The 23,019-nt window shown below is 43.5% G+C and overlaps 1 protein-coding gene across 1 annotated transcript in view; it reads left to right on the top strand.

Moving 5' to 3' along the window:
* TRAPPC9 (trafficking protein particle complex subunit 9) overlaps window positions 1-23,019 on the top strand; it is a 2,294,541-nt gene that overhangs the window by 307,414 nt on the left and 1,964,108 nt on the right. The window contains exon 10 of the mRNA XM_069220801.1: window positions 15,936-16,062. Within this exon, the coding sequence (XP_069076902.1) occupies window positions 15,936-16,062 (127 nt within the window). The remainder of the gene's footprint in view (window positions 1-15,935; window positions 16,063-23,019) is intronic.

Genomic DNA, 23,019 nt, shown 5'->3' with positions numbered 1-23,019 from the left:
AGTTTGATCCGTCGGAGGAACGTCCCACTGAGGCCTATCTGTTTTAGCAACTAGAAGAGATAAGGCCACTCTAAGGAGTCCATGGCCTTAATCACGAAAGACAGCAGTGGCTCTCAGTTCAGGCGTCAGGATGTGCTTCATAGAGAATGGGGTTTCAGGTTGTGTGCGGTGGGTCTGCCCAGTATGAAACCATAACAATGGGATTGTATCAAGGTATTCTCCAAGCACATTGGGACTTAGTGCAACATTTAAGCTAAAAAGACTGGGGGTATTACCATACCATTACCTTTGTAATGTCACTGCTGGTGTTGTGAGGTTGGTGCTCATCATCTAGGATCTCAGTGAGGTAGGGGCTAGTCTATGTGAAGAGAAGCAACAAAACTAGGCTTTTGCCAGCTCTATCTTCCTCTCCTTAGTACCTAGCAGTATCCCCCTTGTGTAAATAATGCATTTCCCTGTCTGCATCCTCCTAGTACTCAAATAGCTTACTGCTGTAATACGCGCAAGTGCGTGTGTCACTGGTAGCTATATAATGGGCCTCAAGCTCTCCCAGCTCTCTTTCCAATCCCGGGGAATCCACCGACTCATGATTAGTGGAGAAATTCTCAATTATGGCTGTTTTGGTGTTGTCCAGGAACACAGGGTCTCTGAGGTAATTTGGTGGGAGTGGCAAGGTGAAGGCACGACTCCCGGCCTCTGCCAGGACCAGGTTCTGGTTCATTCACACTGTAATATGGTCAGAAAGTGTACGGGGCATTGGGTCGACTGTTTTAGTCCAAGTTGCTACGTCCTCAGCTACTAGCCAGTAGTCAGTGGAGTCCATGCTCCCCAAGAGGTCATGACACAAGTCCTAGCTGTTGTCTCTCCATGTTGCTTGTACTGGATATCTTGTATTGCCTTGTCCTGCATAGTAGCCTGAATCTGTGCCGCCTGAGTGTGTGATTTGCGATCTACCCAGGGCTGGATCTTGATGCCACATTGAAGTCGCCCGCCTAAATAACGGTCAAGCCCCCCAGTCATACTACTTTACTCCAAACTGAGAGGAAAAACTTGAGGCTGCCCGCATGGGACCAAAGACACAAACGAGTGTCAATTCTTTGACTTTCGGCACACCATGTAGGATAAGGTAGCCGTCGCTGGCCACAATTTCATCAAGTGTGTCTCATCTCAGTCTTCTACATAAAACAATTGTCACTACCCTGGTGTATTCAGAATATGTTTTAATGTGGATCTCACCAGTCCAGCAATATTGGAGTCTAGTGCACAGGGTTGTGGAATTTTATAAAATATCTACTTGTCCATGGGACGGTTGCTCTCTTAAATCTATTTGTCCTGTAAAAAAAATCTACTCGTCCCTTAGGTGCCATGTAGTTCTGCTGCAAAATATGGCAGCAATCTCATAATAGCCTCTCTGATAATGCCAGGGCTACTACTATAGTAGGGCTTGAATACTTGCAGTTTCTATCCTTACTATTGCAATTTCCTTATTTTGTCACTGTTTCGCAGATCTATATACTGGGGCTGGAGGAAGCACTAAGCAGTAGTTCCAGCGTTGGAATGCCTTTGAGTCTCCAAACCTACTAACTTGCATGTTTAAGGATTTTCACCAGCTCTTCTCTAATCTTTTCCCATACTGAGAAAGGTTGGAAATGTACTCCTTACAATGGCAGAGGTAGAAGTTCTTCCAGGGTTGGGAAAAAAGTGGTTGGAGGAAAAGTGAACTTGTAAACGCTCAATAGATTTTCACATGAGAAAATCTACACATTCATATTTGCTCGTGCTAAAATACAGCTCACTAATATTTTCTAGGAGTATGATTTCCTGGTCTACTTCTGTAAGTTATTGTGAATTCATGAAGGCCACTAATTCAAAGATATATTCCATGAGTGTACTTTTTTTTACTTTCTTTAAGAATTGTGTCCCTAATTTGGTCTGGTGTTAACCAAGATGTTTTGTTTTTTATTAAACTTCTATTTCTCTCTCTATGTATCTGTGGGTTGGCTTTACTGAGAGTGATCACTTTCTGCTCTGCAACAAGGAGCATATTGGCACGCAAAGTAGTTTTGTTCAGTGCCAGGAACTACTGTGGCAATCAGTGGTGTAACAAAACTGGAGGCCCCCCCCAGACTCACTGGGGGCAGTTGCTGTGCTGATGGAACCCCGTGGAGGGGTCCCTCTGCACGCCAGAGGCTGTGTGGCATAGTTACACCACTTGTAAATATGTGTGCTTTTTTAGACCAAAATTTCTTGGTTGATTTTTGCCAGTGTTCGCTACAATGGTGAGGGCCTGGCAGCTCCCACAATAATAAAGTTTTATAAAAACCATGTCAAAACAAGACAAGCGTTGGGAACACCAAAAGACTCACAACAAATGTTGGATCGGTTAGTTTGCCAGTACTTGTTTATTTTCAGGCTTCCCATAATCTTGTTGAAAATGGATACATTGATTTTCCATCAGGAATATTTATGGGAAATACTAGCATGCAACAACACATTTTACTAAATGAAGCTTCAAAGAAAAAGCCCCTAAAATCTCATAGTAACAAAATGTTTCTTCCTACTTGCCTTTTTTTTTTTTTTTTTTTTAACATTTTATTCTGAAAGCAAAGAATCTTTACTCCTGCTTACAAGCTTCTGCAAACATTTGCATCTAATCGGACAGCATTCTGGGAGCATTATATTGCTAAACTTTTGAAACAAGTGTGTGCACTTTTTTTTTTATTTTTTTTACTGGAACTACTCTCAGTAGTGCAGTGTCACCTTGAACTGTTTATTTATATGGCTCACCCTAATAAAACAAGCTTTTCATTAATGAACCATAAATACAAGTTGGAATAGCATTGACATATGAAGACATATTACCTCAACTGCAGAAGGTTTCCGTCTCTGTAAACTGGCAGCCAAAGAGTATGTGCTGCAGGGGTTTGGGCCTACTTGTCCCAAGGACAAAATAAACATGGAAACCTGTTGCATTTGACCCCAATCAATATGTCCCAGGAATCTGGCTGAAGGAAACTTATATCTAGTCCGTGTAGTCTACGATAAGCAAAAAGTTGCAAGTTGCCTGACCTTTCGTGGGCGTCTTACACCCCTAATGTTCCATGTCATAAGTACAGTTCCTGGCATTACATCATCAGCACTTCTGCGGCGTCATGCATTCCTGGGGAAGTGCTCGATCTCCAGGCAGCAGAGTGTCTAGATTGCCCAAGGAGGGCTGTGGAATCCACAGTCTAGGAGCAGAATCCCTAATGTTTGTAGTGGTGCACCATCCTGTAGTGAATACGTGAAACAACAGAAACCTCCTACTTCAACCACCTTAACTCACTGATGAATCTGCCCTCCCTAGTCATCCCAAAAACTAGAAACATTAAACCAGGCCTGCAGGTTTGGGAACTGGGGCCCGTATGGGAACCATCCCAGAGGCAGCCCGAGATCCAGGTGATACCCCTGTAGCTGTAGGCCAACAGGTGGCCGGGACAGTGTAGAAAGGTGTTGATGTGCAGCACCATCTAGGGCAGCGCACCCAAGGAGGCCAGGTTGCTTGTTGCAGTTGTCCTAGGTCTCAAGTCTAGAGTTATGGGGAGTTAGTAGCGATCTCCATGCCCCAGGTTCAGTGTAAAGTGGCTAGGTTCATGTTTCTGTTCTGATGAAACAAATGTCATAAAGAAAGTGCAAGTAGCGTGACCATGGCCAAGCATCAAGCCACATTCCAAATATGCAGTGGGGAAGTGGCCCCATCAGTCAGTAGGGCCCAGCCGAGTTTACCCCTGCACCAGACTTTGATCTTTTTCATCGAGCTGGTTCTCCTGGGCCTCTGCATCTCCATCATTCTCGGGTGTAGATTTTTGGATGTGTTTGTGCCCAAATTTACGTGCAAGATTAGGATCTGTGAATAAGTGGTCTTTCCCTGGCTGAAGACCCTTAATTTTGCCAGGGATAAAAGAGCATTGACATCCGGACTTTGGCGAGCAGTCTTTTAGCAGTGAGCTCTCTGGGCCACCAGGGTGGAGGCCAGGTAAAGCAAGAGCTTGTTTTCCTGGTATTGAACATCTCTCTTCTCTCCAGAGATGCGTAGTATAGCATTCTGGTCCTTGTAGTGGATGAGGCGCACTGTGATGGGCTGCACCAGGGGCCCCGGGGTGGCTGTTGGCTCAACAAGTAGTGACCTTTCTCAACTGAGAATAGGGTGGTAAGCTTGTAACCGAAGAAGGAGCGCAGCAAATGTACAGTTCCATTATTCCTATAGTGATGGACTGTGGCAGGCCGCAGCCCCTGATGTTGTTTCTTCTGGAGCAACATCCAAATGCACATTCTTGGCCTTGATGACATCTAGTACTTTCTTCATTCGTAGCAGCTGTTCATTCCAGGTCGCCCTGTTGTCGGCAGCTTATGACATGCTCAGTTCAAGGTGATCCAGGCAATTCTCATGTTTGTCCAGCTCGGTATAATCTGCTGGTGAATGTGTAAATTCCAGAGTCGGTGGGGTGTAGGGCCTGTCTCACCTTTACCAGCAGCGACTTCACATTTAATTTGGGGTTGTCTTCCGCAGTTGATGAATTCTCCCCCAAGTTTGTTGCAGTCGATTCCACCGCTTTCCTGTTCTCAAGTGAGAATTTCACCTGATTTCAGTTGTGCTTCCCCATGGTGACCCTCTCTGCCGTCACTGGTGCCCAAGCTGGGCTGTGCCAGTGCTACTGTCAGTCACTTGCCACTAGGTGCAGTGCTCCAGTGCACTGGGCACACACGCCTCATTAGACACAACCCCAGTGAGCCTTGGCGTGGGGGCGGGCTAGGCAACCACAGTTCCAAGTGACCTCACCTCACCCCAGGCAGCGGGAGTGGATGAGGGCTTACAAGCAGATCAATTTCTTTTGTGAGCCCAAAGCTATGTTGTCTCTGTGGGGCCAGGCCCAATAGTCTCAGGGCGGCCCACTCCCCAGTGGGCTCCAGTCACAGTCAGGAGAGCTTCAGAGCCTGCCACATGCTTAATGTCGGCATAGATTGTTCAGGGCTGTTGCCACAATATGAGTCCCACAGTCCTTTAAGGAGCCTCCAAAAGTTCACATGCTCGCCGGGGCTCCGCACATCTCAGCTTCACCCAGGCCTGGCTCTGTGGCAGGACAGATGCTGCTGCTGCATCCACTCAAGACACTCGCTGTGTGCTGTATCCATTTTCTTATTTGAGGGCAGGCAGAAGGTTTCTCCCAGTCTGGGAGCTAGACTACGTGGCCCAGGAGGAGCAACTGCGCACCAAGAAGCAGTTGGGCCAGCTGCCCCAAGCCAATCACTCATAGCAGCTTTCTAGTCCTCGTAGACTGCAGCTCCTCCCTAGTGTGGCCCCTTCGGGTCTGCAAGCAGCCCAGCTCAGCCTGCAGTCCTGGCACCCCGCAAGGCAGTTGATGCTTTGGCTCACACAATCTGCACCGCCTAGCTCCCTTCCTACACGGACGCTGCCTTACTTCAGTGGCGGTGCTCAGCACATTCCGCAGGCTGTGAGTGACCTTGTTCCTGCTGGCAGCAGCACTGAGGCAGCAGGCCATTTCTTTGCTCGATCCACAACCCACCCGCCTCTTAGGACCTGCTGTTCCTGGGTCCATCAGAAGGATAAAGGTTGGATGGTCATCGCAGTCTGCTGAGTCTCCTTTAAAGGGTGGCCATTTTGCAGCCATCTTTTTGGCGCCTCGCTCATGATCAATGCTTATTTTAAACATCTGCTGGTAGCACAAAACTGAGATACAAGTGGTTTTCAAAAAGTTAATATGGCACTGGATCTGCGTGTGTGTAGTCGTGGGTGGGAACGTGTGCACTGGGAAGGGGAGGTGTGAGAAGATGAGTTTGGGCATGCTCACTAGGGCAACAAACTTTTTAGGGCTGACCCTGCGTGGGCTCCATTCGTCTTCAGACATGCTATACTTTGCTCCATAGTGGGGCAAAGGCACCACTACTACGCTAACATGCATATAGTTTCAGATAGGTAGGTATTCATACTGCAGCCTCCAAGGCAACTACCAGTCTTAACCGTAGGCAGTAGCCCTGTGTGTCACTCCAACAAGTCTAGGAGATCCATAAATGTGTTAGGCAGTAATAATGTGTGGTTTTGAATAGCAGTGACCACATAGTAGTCTAGCTCTTGCTCTGTGATGCTGAGCCAAGTGCATACGTGGCAGGCATGTGGTACATTAGCATCTGTGTTGTAGGCGCCATGTCATTATCTGGGTGATACTGGGCAGCAGTCTTTCTCCTGTTGAATGCTGAGCTGCTTAGCAGAGGTGGATTGAGCATTACAGTTTTAATGGAACGGAAATGTAGATGTTTGTTTGCTTGAAGTATGAAGTGTGTGTTCTGACCAACGATAAAAGTATGTAACAAATGAAGCTACAGTAGTTAGAGTCCAGTGGTGCTTTGTGGGACTGATTAGGGAAACCAAAACCTCATCAGGTGAATTATTCTTGGAATGCACCAGGTTTATATCCACATCACTTTCATAGAGACCTAAGTATGATGCAGTAATGTTCTTTTTATTAGTTTGCTTTCTTAAACTCTGAGGATGCGGCTCCATTAAGTTAATTAAACCACTAACATTTTTGCTTTGTGTGTGGGCTGCATAATCACAATGGCAGCCTTCCCTGCAACAGTTCCAGCTAATGTTTAAATGGAATAGATCACCACTGTGCTTGAGCACTGGCCAACCTTTTTATAACATCTAACAAAGAATCTTGTGGCAATCAATAGTTGCGCTATACTGGAGTGCAAGCGTTCTCGAAATTGTGTGCAGAACAGTACACATTACTGTAGAGCTGCATTCACTTACTCTAGAATTGACTAACACTGTGTCCCCGTGGGTGACACAAGGGCTGACTTGTTTGACATAGGTGGCAGCGACACTATGTTGCCCTCTAATTTGTGTTGGGTACCCAGATGGTGTTGTCAGTCATACACAAATAAATCAGGCGTGTGCACCATATGTACCCTAACCCCACTAACATCAGGGCAAGACTAAGGCAACATATCTACATCCCGCTCTTTCATTGTCAAGGTGCGATACACATCAAAGCTGAACAAAAGAGTTAGGGCACAGATCCCTCCAGGGTAGCCTCCAGCCCCTAAGCTCCTCTGAGCATTCCCCATCAAGAACACAAACCATGGAATGTATGCAAAGTAGCAAGTGACCCGACTCGGAGCGCAAGCTATTTTCATGGTCATCGAAAAGGTGCTCTGTGAGGAGTCACAGGTTTGATACTAAACATTTTAGTGTAACATAAAATGCATGTTGTGAGGCATGGCACCTGTTTAGACCTTACTGTTGTATAGGGCCAAATATGAAAAGAATGGGAAGTCAGTATCTTAGTCTGGCGCGCTTCCTGTGTGCTTCACAGAGAGCAGAGTACACTGTCCATAACGATTGCACCCTTGAGTGTGCTTCATTTAGTACATCAACGTCATGCACTGTAGAAGGCCTTTATATCTTCTCCATCCTTCTCAGAGTCCATTCTTGAAGAAAGACTCTCTTAAGGCATCAGAAAAACTGGCAAGTCTCTTTAGGAGATTGGTAAGCTTTTCTCCATCGATGGCATGTTCTTTCCTCAGTTTAAATTATCAGAGAATACAGAAATCTCAAGGTAATTAAATCAGAACATCAAAAATGTTGTTTGAAAGAAAATCATGTAGGATACAGGTAAGTTCTAGGGCTAGGGCAAATTCTTATGGAAAGGATAAAAGTACATGGTAAGGGGAGGGTTACAGTTTAAAGAAATAAGAAAATAAATTGAAAACATCTGAAAGCAAGTTTTTAGGATTATGGATAAAATTATAAAATTGATTAGAGAAGGGAAGCTGGTATGACGTGGTCTCCCCCTTTGTTTTTTCCAACAAAAAAATAATCCTCACATTTACCTAAGAATTCCTGATTTAAAATCCTGAAGATTTTTTAATAAAATAATCCAAAGAATGGAACCTCAAATGTAATCACCCAGAGAAAAAAAACCTGACATCCTTTCCACCATTTCTGCAGCAACCAAGCATCTTCTTGCCTAATTTACTTAGTTATTTAGACTTTTCCTTAGCGTGGACAAACCAGTGAATGTTATAGTACTTTAAATAGGTCCAAAGTAAAAGTAGGAACTATTGTTATTTCAACAGGTTGTTTATGTAACTATGAAGCACTTAAATTATTGAGTAGTGAACGGAAATTGGCATTCCATTCATAAATGTACTGATTAGCATTGGTTTATGTTACTCCACAGGTTGGAATGGAAGAGAGATAACCATGTATAAAAGTCAAAGTTGATAGTTGTATCACAGTCATTGAGAATTTTCAGTAATCAAAAGGGATAAGTGTTATAGATTATTAGATAGAGTAGAAGGTTGTGAGGGAAGGTGAAAAGACAATAGCAGAAATTATTAATGTAAGGTAGCCCTATGGAAGATGGGGAGTAAGGTGAGAGGATTCCGCTAACTTAGACAGTCGCAGTCTACTGATGCTGTGTAGGTTAGGTTTCATAAGGTGTTTAACTGTTAGAGGAGTAGGTGATTTTTCAGATAAGTTTTGAGAGTAGAGAACAAGAGTTCCTGCCTTGGCTAGATTGGTTTTGTCACAAAGTGAGTTAATATTTTCAGAAGGAGTGACCGTTAACCAACTTAATAAACACTCCAGTGTTAGGTCTGCACTGAAATCTCAGTGAAACTCTGTTTGACACCTGGTAACTATGAAACAAGTAGCAGGAGGTTCCAGAGAGAAATGTGTATTAAGTTCAAGAAGTGCCAACCATTGTACAGTAAAGAAAACAATGTAATAAAATTCTCAAACCAATCTATGAAAGTAAAAACAATAATAATCATCAAAGACATGAATCAGAAAGAGGGAACCGAAGAAATATTTGTTTAAAGATTTAAGGCAAGAATTTCTATTGAAAGATAGCAGTTCTGAGTTTCTGTGGCATGTGCGTAATTTCAAGCTGAGTGTGATGGAGGGAAGATTGGATAAATCAAGCTAGGCATCCTGGTCAAAGTTTTTTTTTATCTTCTCTTCCCTCTTCTTTGAGGTACCAAGACTGGTTACAAAGAAAGGAAAAGTGCATCATCAACAATCATAATAAATTTGATGATAAATATATAACGTATAAGAATTTTAATGCCATCGCATTTTACATCTTGTTGTAACCAATCCGTAATTGTGGGTATTCAGGTTGACATCTGAAACCAGTTGATGATTTGTTAGAATGCAACCTATTGAGAAGCTCATTCATCTTGAGTAGTAATTTATGTGTTGATAATTAGAAGCACAAAATGATTCATAGGAAAAACGTAATATTTCAGTCCATATTATGTATGTAATCTTGACCTTGTGCTCTTGTGCTCTTTGTCCCATCTGTTGAAATGTTGCATGAAGAAATTCTCATGTACCCCGTGTAAGAATTCTGTACCAATGACCTATCCCTTTTCCAGGTGTCTGACTGAACGTTTTAACAATATCATTAGAGTCGTTTCTCTGAAATGAAAATAAGGTTTTCAAATAGATTTAATCTGGGAATAAGAAACCCATTGCCAGGATTGATTTTTGCAACTGCTAGGTTGAATTTGTTCTTATTCTTATCCAAGTCATATTTGACACAAAGCCTGTTTCCAAGATTGATGCCTAAAGCTTACTTGTCTCCTGAGGTGATGTATTAATGAATATCAGCATTTAAAAAAATAGTTAAAGAGTTTGCTTTTCCTAGTTGTCGTGGTCTGCAATGTCTTGTACCTTATAATTTTATGGCACTTGGAGGTTTAAATTTGTGTAGGCAGGTCAAGAGCAAGTTATTTGATTATTCAATTGATTATAGAATTGCCATTGCCAGTAGGGCATGCAATGCCATTACATTGAGATATAATATTTACTAATACAGAAAATAGAGGGACAATCCACCAAATTGCTTAGGGATATGTAGTTTGGATCATTTTATTCAAGAAGTTGACCCTTCTAGATACATTTTGAAACTAATTGATTGCGTTGGATAAAACATTTTCCCCACATGTTAATTTTCTTTGTATGATCACTGCCCAGTAGTGTGTGACTGTTACTAGTTCTTACATGAAAAGTTTGGTTTTCTACTAATTATTTTTACTTTCAGATGTTCCTGTGTGTAGCATTTGAGAAGGCACTTTTTCAATGTGTTTTGTAGCTATTTAAATTTTTAACCTGTTGTAATGATCAATTTGATGATAAACACTGTTATTTTCCCCCCCAGCGCCTCTTCAAATGCATCCACAACAATGGATAGCCTTGCTATATAAGAATCAACAAAAACAACTCCATAATGAAAACTTATCCACCGCATTCCAAGGCCACTGGAATTATGCGGCAGTAGAGGGTCAACTTATGCAGCAGGGTTGATTAAGTTATGCTGCAAGAAAAGGCAAATTATGCGGCATAATGTGGCACATATTGTAATAGTATTACTTCATTATTTCATCATATTTTAACTTGGTAATACTGACTAATTATTGGCTGCACCTCATTATTACTCGTTTAACACTCAAATATAGCAATAAGCAGCATGAAGGTGACCAGTCCAGCTTTGCTAAAGGGCCTTCCATTGTGCGGCAACACTTGTCACTGCAATTTTAGTAACTTTTGAACCATTTGTGCTAGAAACAAAATAATTTTTTTGTTAAAATCTGCAGATTATGTGACAGATGATGGATTATGTGGAAACAGCAGCAAATCTCTAATAAAAAATCGCCACAATCGCATAATTCCAGTGGCCTTGGCCATATCCATTCCATATCCTTTAATAAACGTTTCTCAAATATCCATCTGGCAATGGGAGGTCAATGCCTGCTCAGTTGTATTTCAATGTGGAAAATGGAGTCTTCGGAAAAGCAGTTTGCAATAATTTTGTTTCTTTTCAGTGAAGCCATAAGGAAGCCAGTTTGAGCAGACAAACTAAAACATTTCTGATAACACATATATTGTTTAGAACAGTGGTTCCCAACCTCTTGACTTCTGTGGACCCTCCTTTATCAATACTGGTACCTGGGGACCTCCACTGAATCATTATTGGAATCCAGGGGACCCCCCACTAAGTCATTACTGAAAGTCATTACTGATAGTCATTACTGATAGTCATAACTGGAAGCCGGGGACCCTGGCCTAACCATTGTCGATGATTTGAAACGCAAAGCAATACACAAAAAATACAGAAACAAGCATTCATCAAACACATACACAAATGATAACACATTTTAAGTTAATTTGCAAACAAATAAATATAAAAAAATAACATTTATTAGGATGGTTGGGGCTTTCCTAAATTCAGTTAAAGCCAAACATCGTCCATACCATATTCCGTTTGATGCATCTGCACTGCTCCCACAAATCAGTCACAGGATACTAGTTTAATTTCTAGCCTCTGATTTCAAATTCTTTGACATTTACACTGCATTTCAAAATTTTCAGTTGTACATTTAGCCATATTAGTGTATTTGCCAAAGAACATAGTTTTTTTCGTTTGTCCCCTGGGAATTTCATACAGGCTACATTGAAAGTGGTGCAAACACCTAGGCAGTACTATCATCTTAGTTATTGCTATTCTGCTAGCCAGCGACAAGGGCAGGAGGCTCCAAAAGTTTAAGGCCCCTCAGTAGTTTGTATGAGTCTGTCAGTACTCAGGGCGGTCTGAGGAGAGCACCACGATTCCCAAATAACAAAAGACCTCTGTTTACCCTGGTATCTCCATATTGGGTAGGAACATTTTGGCACTTGGAATAGTCCTGCAGGAGGGTACAGTAGCAACTTTTGCCTGTAAATCTGTAAGCAGAACTGTGGTCCAAAAATGTCAAAGATATTAAGGAGGCACAGGTAAAAGAGCATGTTGTCCGAGTGTAGCTATACTAGGTGCTACCTACCCCTCATGGCTATGACCCAGTCTGGCAGTGAGGACCTTAGTTGGCAGGCCAGCAGTCCAGCTGCCATTGCTTGGAGCAGTGGGGACAGTGGACAGTCCTGTCGCGTTCTATGCTGTAGGGTCCATTATTCTGAAATAACCTGTTTGTTTGCACCCTAGCACCTGGACTGGCGTATAGTAGTTTGAGTATTGCTATGTATGTCAAATTCGTGACTTTAAATGTTAAGATGAAGTACTTCCATGAGACTATATTGAAAGATTTTCCTATTTCTAATGTTACCAGTGCCATATGTTCGTCTCTGGGTTGCGTCCCCCACAGAACAATTTGCTGTTTCCGCATAGAAAGCACCGTATGTCTACCGGTAATGAAATCACATTGGTCAGTGTGCACCAAGGAGCCAACTATATGTGTCAGTCTATGTGCTAGTGCTTTTCCTAGTATTTTATTGGCTGTGCTCAACAGAACGTGAAGTCTGTCAGTGTAGGGAGTATTTTGCCTTTTTTGGTATAACCATGATCACTCCCTCTCGAACCGAGCACAGGGGTATTCAAGCTTTCAGAACCTCTTGGTTGACCTGCAGCAGTGTTGCGGCTAATTGATCACTATAAGCGCAGTTCCTTTCAGCTGACAAGGCCGCCCAGGCCTGGAATTTTATTCATGTTGATGTCATTTACAGCATCTTTGCTATCGTCTACCATCAGTGGTTCTTCCAGTTGATTGGTATGGTCAGTTGGTGCAGTCCTCGTGCTGCAAGTATAGGGTAAGTGACATGCCTGCGTTAGGTCGTATAGAGGGACTTGTATTATGCAAGGAAGACTGAGTTAATTCCTTCTGATGTGTTTACAGGAGATTGATCTCTTTTCAGCAGCCAGGCCAGCAACCTTCCTGCCCTTTCCCCCTCTCTGTGCAGCACCTGACGGAAAGAGTGGTTTTGTAATAGTTTGTTTTGTATTGTCTTTTCCGTTATTTCTACATGGGTGACCTCAAGTCTTGTTTCAACTTGGACATTCTCCCCATCAGCATTTTACTGGCATGTCATCTCTTTATCTCTGTCCAGAATTTCCATTTCTAGTTTCTTCACCAGTGAGGCCACTTGTGAGCTCGCTATGCTCCTCATCACTACTTTCAAGGCAGACCCATTCCACCCCTCTATCGCTAGCTGTATCAGCATTTAAGGCAAAATATTCTGTAATGGACTGCCCGAGGGTTTTACAAATCTCGAGGTTGCGCAAGGCCACCAAGTTGGAATACGTGCCTTAAATTTGGAAATCAAGTAGTCCATTTGACATGGTGAATGGTCAGACAATTTCCTACCCATGTGAGTCACTGAAAGTACATATTGCACCTGAGCCTCGTCCACCAGGATATTGTCTAGATTGAAGTAGGTGTAGATGGGGCTGTGTAATATGTACATTTTTGCATTCTGGGAGATCTATCTCCGTCGTCACTTGGCACAGGAAGGCTGCCATTTTCAGCTCATATGTAGGGTGCGGGGGGGACCTTATCACACCGCCCATTAAGTATGCAGTTTAGGTTGCCCATCCATACCATCAGGCTACCTAAATAGGGTGCTAATACCATTCTTAGCCATAGGAAAAATGTGTTGTCTATGTTTGGCGCATTTACGCCCACCAAAGGGAGGTCCCTGCCATTCACTAGGCCTTGTATACAAGGAAGCCGCACTCATCGTCTGTTAGTGTTGCGTTTGTCAAGAATGTCACGCCTGGTGCTAGCCAAATGCCCTCCCCTATTGCTTGTGTGTTGTAGCTTGCATGGTAAAAGCGACCCTTCCATTTAAGCACTAGCTTTGTGGCCTCAAACAGCAGTAAGTATGTAACTTGCAGACCGTCAGTCCAGTTGTATATCGTGCCTTGTTAGATATGCTCCCACCCTAGCGTACTTCATGTCCTAATTAAGGCTCAATAGTTTCCATGAAAGTTAATTTATTCACGTCCATGATCTGTGTGTTTGTGGATGCACTCGCCCTGTCTTCCTATGTCACTCGTGTTCAGTGACGACAGCCACAAATGTCTAGGTGGGGAGGGGAATGTGGAGGGGGAAAATAATTAAAAAATAAAAATACATAAAACGTACCTTTCCCTCTGACTCCTGCTGCCTTGCTTGTCGCTCCTCTTCTTGTGGTGTCCCAGCACTCACTGGGACACCAGCGCAGGCTCCCTAGCAGTCCTGGTGCTGCTTTCATGCTAAACCTAGCAAAAAAAAGCAGCGCCAGGATTGGTCTCAGACACAGCCCTGTGGTCTGTGCAGTTTCTCCGGCCTGGCTGTTCAACACAGCTGGGCTTGAAAAACCAAATTGCGCATGCCAAAACACATGTGCACTCTCTTCTCCTCCCGTGACCCATCCTCGCCCCTCCCTGCACTGGCGACTTAGCCAGGAGACGAAAAATAAAATAATAGTTGACCATTGTTTTCTTTTTTTATCTCCTGGCTCTTGGCTGGGGGGGGGGGGCAGTGCTCCTCTGCCATTGTGGAGGAGCTGCCCCTTGGCCCATTCAGTCAGATGCATCGCCCTTCCCTGTGTCTGGTTGCCTGTGTGTCATGTTGCTACCAGCGGGCACAACTTTTGATGCCCAAGCCTCCTCTGCAAGGATGATGGGAGTATCTTTCTCTCCCTCCTGTAGATGCTGCTATGGTTAGCATCATAAACAACAAAAACAGTAATAGTATATTGAACAAAAATAAATCAGTGGTGCGTGGATCTGTTGTACCTAGTACAATAGTAAACATTGTTGTAAGGTGAATAACATTTGTGCACACGCTGACCTGTCTATCCAGGGTGTGTGGGCACAGTACAAAGTCCCATCACTGGAGGCAGGCCCTCAGTGTGTGTGTTTTGGGGGGGGGGGTGGAATGCACACCTTTGCAAGTTTCAAAGTGGCAATGTTGTGTCCAACTGCTCCTTACCAGCGTTTCAGCGAACTTGCTGTGTCAACGCTAAACTATTTGTGCGGCTCAGCAGGTGCCTCAGCATCTGGAGAGCTTGTGGCAACTTGGGTTGGCCGGTCCCCTGTCCCGCGTGAGTTCAGTCTCCATGGCGTCAGATCCGCCAGTAGGGGGAAGTCGCCATGCCTGTGGGCTCGCAGTAGCGCAGAGTCGACCTGCGTGTCCAGCCAGTCCCATGCCTGGGTTGGTTATGTGAATAACTGCGATCTGCCGTCATGAAGGATTTTATGTTTTGCTGAGTAAAACATCATGTACTTCATGTTTCGTCCCCTGCAACGCCTCTTGATTGCCTCTAGAGAGCGCCAGGGTTTTTAACCTGTTTATAATCTGGGTGCTGCATAATCCGTGCCTCCCCAGTGTTGAGAAAAACGCAACGGGCTGATAACGTGCAATTTGTAATTCTTTTTGGATTAGGATTCTTGGCAGTTGGAAGGAGAAATAGCCTCAGGGTGGATCAGACTTGAGAGAATGAAGATGGGTAGGAAAATATCATATCTTTTTATGGTTGATAGGAACCCCCCTGAGATTTTACAAGAGTGTTAACATATAGGAAGGATAAACAAGAAAAAGCTAAATGTCGAAACGCACATGTATTAAATACATATTTCCCGCCGTACGCCTGGAAAGCTAGGACTTGTGTAGATTTCTGGGTCTGCTCATCGGGATCTTTGGGCAGTAGATGTGCGGACTTGTGTTTGGAATCAGGATAACTCAAGTGACTGGGTGGGAGAGAATGGATTACCCCGACACACATCAGCACAGGCTGATGGATGATGATGAGGGAAGTAGTGGAGGGCTTTTTCCTTTGAAAAACATTATTATGATAGTCTTGTGTGTTGTTTAGTTATTACTTAGAGTCCTTTGGTGGAAAATGTGTGTGGTTATTTCAACTGAGTTCCGATACAAAATTCTGTTAAAAAGAGACTTTTTTATATTAATTGCCCATTTGTTCAATTAACCCAAATGTCTTTTAGATGCCTCTGTATGTCACATATTGTGTATACAAGTCAGTCCCCTTATTTTTCTACATTTCACAAGATTGTGCTCTTTGTTAATATTTTCTTTTATCCATTTTATTTTAGAAAAGAAAGACGTGACTCAAAGTTTGGAAAGTTACACTTCAAAATGTCCTGGCACCATGGAGGTTATCACGCTTCCCGATGGATTAACTTTACCTCCTGTTCCATTTACTAAATTGCCTATTGTAAGGTAAGATATTACACTGCAGCCTTACCCTAGTATATTAATGCTCTAAGCCAACCGGCATCTTGTTTTGTAGAGACCTATCTGTAGAGTCGCTACTTCTACTTTTCAGGACTACAGCACTAGACTTTACGTAGGAGTTACTTACGCCCTCTTGATGACGGTGCAACACATGTAGAATGCTAAAGCCCACCTACTCACAGGAGTAAATGGGGGCCAACCTGATTCCATCGTTGTCCACATTCCACACATGGCTTACCAAAAATCAGTCCAGTTTATTTGTCTGGATTCCATATGGAGCTGTCCACTCCTGTGGCCCCTTTACCTATTTCAGATTAGGGTAGTAGTAAACTTTATTGTTTAGTTAATCAAAACCATAACAATCAACGCATCTGTAAAAAGAATGCCAAGCAAAAAGAGAGAATTCTGTAAAATCTTTGAAATAAAAAAAAAAGCCCTTCATACACGAATCTATTACCAAATATATACAACTAAAGTGCGATGTGCCGGATTTTTTGATAGCTTACAATTCTAAAGCAGTCGATGGACGGACTGACCATTAAACTAACTTTACAAACACTTAATATCCGTAGTGCGGTTGATGTTACATACTAACTTAATGTGTATAGCCCAGGGACTTGCTGTTACACCTACGGGCTTCTCTACCAGGTTAGAAGTGTGACTCTTTTACCTTATTAACTGAGTCATCTTAAAATATGTCATTCCACGTGCTATAACATTGTCAAAACTTTGTACGGGACTAATAAAATAACTGAACGCCTAAAAATGAGCCAACTGTCAGCCAAGGTTTGTCCTAAATAGCATGTTTACGTTTTTGGTGTGGACAGTCAAAAATTTGATGAATCTGCAGATTGACTGCGGATCGTGAGGGTCAAACATTGACATCACTGCTGGCCGACAGGAACGAGTCCCATTCCTCTCAAAAACTGGTTTTAACAGTTATCGTTGTGCTTCCTTTTAAGGCCGGGCAAATACAAATCAGGTGGACCATGTCTTCATTGGGGCCTTTACATAACCTACAGGAAGATTCTCCTCCATTCTTCAATGACGGTTGGTCCGCTCTAGATGGTAGAGCTCCTAGACGAAGAGCCAGCAAACAACGCTTGATATGTAGTGCGAAAGTTGAGATCAGATATTGTGATGGTGCCAAGGTGGTATAAGTGTGCATAAGAAGCCAGGCATGCGAGTGTTGTGTAAATTTGGATTTGTCAGCTAGAAAGGACTGCAATCCTATTTCCTTTTTTAGCGCTTAACACAACAGTGGACATGAGATGTTGGAGTCCCAAAGGTGCATAATTTCTGTCTCTTGCAGAGAATTATACAGATACCTATTGTATACTGATTTTTAATTGTTGCTCACTAAATAACATAAAGCCACAACTAGGGGGCTAGTCGTGTTTTTACTTATTTTGTACCAGGACTTTATTGCATGCACTTTCCTGCCCAACTGCTGTTGTATTAGGCCAAATTCTAACCTGACCTGTGCGGGAGAAGCGGAGCGAGGAAGTTTAAAGACCTGCTTGTAGGTTTTTATTTGTTGCTGGTCCAGTAGCTGGGCATCTTTCCCATATAGAGCTTCACTTCCATATGTAGTGGCTGGGAGGAATTTGGCCGACATAACAGACAGTAACGGTTTATAAGATGGGCCTTTTAATCTTTTTGCCAGGGTACAGAAAGCATACGTTAAAGCTTTGCACTTCTGTGCAATGTAGTGCTTCTGCGGCGCAAGATTGGCCTTATTGTCTATAGTGAAGCCAAGGTATTTATAGCAGCGAGTTGTTTCAAGAGTAATGCCGTTCAACTTTATATTGTTTGCTAGATTCAGAGGACATCCCATGGACATGGTTTTGGTCTTTGAGGTGTTAACTTCTAATTTGTTTGTCATTACATATTCACCTAAGGTACTGACCAGCCGCTGCAGCCCTATTTTCGTGTGGCTTAGCAGAACGATATCGTCAGCGTATGAAAGGTGTGATAGGGACAGACTTCCCATCCTTGGAGAGTGTGAGTTGGTTGCATCCAGCTTCGAGGAGAGATCTGCTGTGAAAAGGTTGAAGAGGTGAGGGGGCCAAAACACAACCCTGTTTTAGTCCTATATTTGTTGATATCCTCCTAGAAATTTTTGAGCCATCTGCTACCTTGACCTGCACCCATGTTTTGTCGTATAGCATTTCTATGCATCTAAGAGTTCGCTCTTGCAGGCCCCATCTTCGCAATTTGATCCAGAGACGTGCTCTATCCACTCGGTCAAAAGCACCTTTGAAGTCCACGAAGCATAAATATATTTTTTTCTTTGAGCATTTTGCTCGGTTGGTGATGTCTCCTAATGTAAGAATGTTAATCACTGTACCATATCCCTTCCGAAAACCAGTTTGATTCAAAGGAACCGGGTTATTTGAGTTTGACCAATTGAGCAGGTCGGCCAGGAGTAAGGTGGCAAAGTATTTGGCCTCGCTGTCAATTAGTGCTATCAATCTGTAACTGGCTGGGTTTGCTCTACAACCCCCTTTGTATATTAGATTAATGATGGACCCTCTCCAACTTTCTGGAATGATTGTGTTACACTCAACTTCAGTATACAGGATTGACAGTGTAGTTGACCAATATTCAGGATCAGCCTTAAAGACAGCTTGCGGAAGACCATTAGGACCAGGGGCCCCGTCCTTGCGACCCCTCCTGATGGCTATGGCGACATACTTGGCGCTGAACCCTGTCCCGCTCTGTCTGACGTCTGTGAGTTTTATTGACTCCTTCAAATGCTGATTTGCTTCAGATCAGGGTTATTTAAAGAAAATGTCGGCAAGGTAATCCACCCATTTTCCATCTGGGACTGATGTGAAGTTTATTGTTCTTACCTGCCGGCCGATTCCATTCACTGTTGTCCAAAAGGCCCTTGAATTGGCCTTCCTTGACTTACGAAGTAATTTGAGCCAGAAGTCGTCCTCCTTTTTGGTTTGCATTTGCCATACCTGATTCTTGTAATTTTTTCGTAGGGTTTTTATTTGGGCGCATTGGGTTTCTGTGGGAGATCTATCTTTTATTAGTCTAAGGTTGCGCCTCAATTCCTTCCTTAGTTCTAAAATTTTTACTGGTAGGTTTGAAGACCATGTCTGATTATTATATGGCGATTGACGCCTGGCGAAGTCAAGAGAGGGTACTGACCGTAGAAAACTGGCCCACGCTTCCACTGTTGATAGATCCTGGCATATTGCCGATTGAAGCAAAGATTTTATGTTTTTACACAGCCTTGGTAATGAGGACTCCGAGCAGATCAGGCGGTTTAGGTTGATAGATGTAATTGTTCCTAGTTCCTTTATAGCTGGAAGAAGGCATGGAGCATTCCAAACGAGTTCTATGTGCTGATATGAGTGATCACTGTGGAGAGTAGGTTTAATTTTAAATTTGCTAACATGAGCAAGCAAGGGAAGAGACACGGATATAGTCTATTATTGTCGCGGACTTTGCGCTATGATGAGTGAAGCTTGGCGGGACGTCATCGTTGTTCCTGCCATTTAGTACCCTCATACTCATGTGCTCTAGTGCCTCTAGCAGTTGTTTACCCCTTGCGTCCAGTCTTTTCTGTGCTGGTGATATTTGTAGCGGCACTGACCATATGGTATTTTCAGCTGCCAGTTGTTCATCCGGTTCTGGATTGTGTATTAAGTTAGCATTAAAGTCGCCTGTCACTAATATGTCCCATGCTGGATTGGCGCTTCTTATCTCTTCTACCTTGTTCAGTAGTTCATCAAAGAGCAGTACTTTCCGATTTTTCCGCGGATGGGCATAGACATTAAAAATGACTAGCGGGGCGTGCTGATTATTGCTAAAGGTGATTTTAATGGCCTGCAAGTTGGTCTTTGAGAAAGCCAACTGCTCTGTTGAAACGAGAAGTGCCGTAGAAATGTATGTGGCTAGACCACCGCTTGGCCTACCTGATTTCTTTGATTTTTTGGCACTAATGTGGTGTAGTGAGTAGCCTCCTAATTCGATCGGGTCCTCCAGCCAAGTTTCTTGTAGTAGGATTATGGAATAATTGCAACTGGTCATTGCTGTGAACCCATCTGCTATGATAGTTTTTGCACTGGCAATGTTCCAGGACATTATGGTGACAGCCAAACTTTGATCTGTATTTACCGCATTTGATGCGCTAAGTCAATTATTTCTCCTTGAATTTAAAGTGTGAGCCATCCATCTCCATTCATCTTGCTCTCCCTTCAGTACAGTTGGGGGGCCACTGATAGTTTTTGAGTTGGGTACCTTCCATTTAAACTGCCTTTGTTCCAGTTCCCCGGATTCCGGGCCCCCTACGAATTCAAGGGCCTTTGGCAGTTTTGCTTTAGAATTTAACAATAGGGAAAAGGGATAGCGTTGACTGGATGGTTCTGTTAACCGTATGCCCCAAATTTCGAATTGCTGTTTGACTGCCATAATTAATGTAACAATATCGCTTGTTCTCCACATTGTTAGTGTTTGTTCCAGCCCATTTTGAGCGCTGCCAGAGAGGAATTTCACCGATGTCAAATCTGCGGATACGATTTTCTTAGTTGATGGGAACTCAGCGAGAAGCCTCAGAACGTTACCCCTATTTAAGCTGTCTTGTTGGCCTCGTGATTTATATTGCGGGGTAAAAAGGATCTGCCTTAATTCCCGATCGTTCTCGGTGGCATGAGTGTATTGTAATTGATGGGGGTGATTGGTGTTTCTTTGTGACGATGGCCTTCTCAACTGGCCCTCCTCCCACTGACTACTATATGGTACCATTACTAATATGGGTGTTTGTTTGATTGAGGAAGTTTTGTTTAAGAGATTGGTTGCCGAAGTTTGCCTATTGTGAAACGTAACTTTTGTTTTTATTAGCCCTTGATTGTTTGTGATTGTAAACACCCTAGAGGGATGGCTGTAACTTGGGTTTGTTATCTGGTGCTTTTCGCTGCTGATGTTATTAATGCCGGATTGCGAGCCATATGCTGAGAGGGAGAGTTTATGACTCTAACTTATGGACTGTGCTTTTGCCTCATCAGTATTTTTTCTTGAGTGTGGTTTGTGGCTTGATCGATTGCCCAACATTGTATCTGTGGAAATTTCTATGACTTGCTTAGCACCAGCTTGGGTGCAAGATCCTTTCTGTGGGTGTAACTTGAGGCTCAATATGATGCCCGCTGTAGTACCCGGGGGAGTTGCTGTGAATTGTGTGGCAGCTGCGTGCGAAGCGGTAGCTTGGCAAGATGATACTTGGGGCACTGGTTGCTTCTTGTTCCTACCGAATAGAGTGGCAGCTGATGCCGCTGCGTGTGGAACGTCCTTTGGTCTTAGTATTCCAGCTGTTATTGACCCTGGTGGGTCCTTTCTCGGTATTAGAGCACCTGGTTGGTTTGAAGACTTTTCGCTACTCATGTGCGTTTCTTCTCTTGGACACCTCTGTCGGGGTGCCTGGTCCAGAAGTTCCGTCACCCTCATCTCCAAGGCGTGCGGGTTAGACTGAAATTGTACTGTCGACTGAGACATGTTGTATACAGTTGACTTTGGTGAAGCAGCAGTTGGCAACAGACCTAAACCATTGACTGCCCCAACCCTTGTGGCTTTCCTATGATTTAGGGCCTTCTGATTCCCTACAGACCTAGAGCCTTGGGTTTGTGGTTTCTGGAACACCGAAATATTGGGTAAAGATTGTCATTAACAGCTTTGGCACATGTTTGTTTCCTTGCCTTTCTAGCTCGCTTTTTTTGTCTCTTCGATAGGGGTTTCGGTTTTAGAGCTGGACGCTCGTTTGTACACTAGTGGGCACTATTTCTTTCAGCTGTGGTGATTCATCCGTACTAATTGAGTATATACCCTGGGTATTTGCCTCTTTTTTTATAGGACTACTTGCCGCCAAACCTGGTGTCTTTTGAAGTATGACTGAATCGTGGTTTGTATTGTTGAAAGTTGCTTCATCGATATGGCTTGTTTCAACTTTCTGCAGTAACTCTGTTAAAATAGTTGGTAACGTGCTTAGTTTATCTATTACTGGGCCACAGTTGAAAAAGGCTTGATTTTGCTCGAATGGCCGGATGGCCAGCAGATCCAATTTACGATTGATGTGGGGGATGTGGATTGCCATAACCTTCATTAGATCCATTTGTAAGTCAAGCTTATCCGATTGCATGTTAAGAGCCGTCGTTGAAGTATGTAGAGCGTTTAACAGTGAGGCATGTAATCGAGTGAGATCTTCCATATTGCTGCTAGGGTAACCTGCATGAGTGGAACTTTTGGAAATAATTTTACCTTCTCTATTGATAGTCTCCGGGGGAGAAATAGTCAGGTTGCTTCTTGCCATTGCTTCGACGTCATGTTGTAGTTTGCTTATACCACTTGAAATTTCCATAATTGAGTTAGGCGGCCTTTCTTGTTGCAGTATATAGGAACTGTATTCGGTGCTGCCCACCAGTAGTGGTTTGTTTAAAATATGATCTTTAGGATTCATTAGGTCAAGGGTTTTTAAGTCCAATGCTTCACCTACATCTTTGTTGTTTGTTATTGATAGTGACTGCAACCAAGAGTCTTCCATTATTCCTGTGGCTACTTCAAAGCCCATGTCCAGCTCCCCTGGGTATTAAGATTTAACCACAGGATGGGGGTCGATTGTTGGCGCATTCCCTCATGCACGATGTCGTTGTGAACCTCTGTCGAGATACCTGTGGGGAATAGAGGCTCTGTGTTACTGGGATTGACAGGCGCGCCCTTCTGTTGGTCACTTTGAGGAGATTTCCTCTCTTGAACATGAACCTGAGCCGTGATCACAATACTGTCCACCTGCAGGTTTTTACGCACTGTTGGGCTGCTAGTGACCCTGGAGATGTTTAGTCGTTCATGAGCTGAGCGGTCATTATGCCCTTTGGGGGCAGACGCATTGAAGCTTCCTGGACGGGTAAATCGACCCCTAATTGTTGAGTGGGGTTTGTT

The sequence above is a fragment of the Pleurodeles waltl genome, chromosome 2_2 (assembly GCF_031143425.1).
Source record: "Pleurodeles waltl isolate 20211129_DDA chromosome 2_2, aPleWal1.hap1.20221129, whole genome shotgun sequence".
In the NCBI taxonomy this organism is placed as follows: Eukaryota; Metazoa; Chordata; class Amphibia; order Caudata; family Salamandridae; genus Pleurodeles; species Pleurodeles waltl.
Note: the sequence above shows the minus strand (reverse complement) of the source record. Positions and strands in the feature narration are given on the sequence as shown.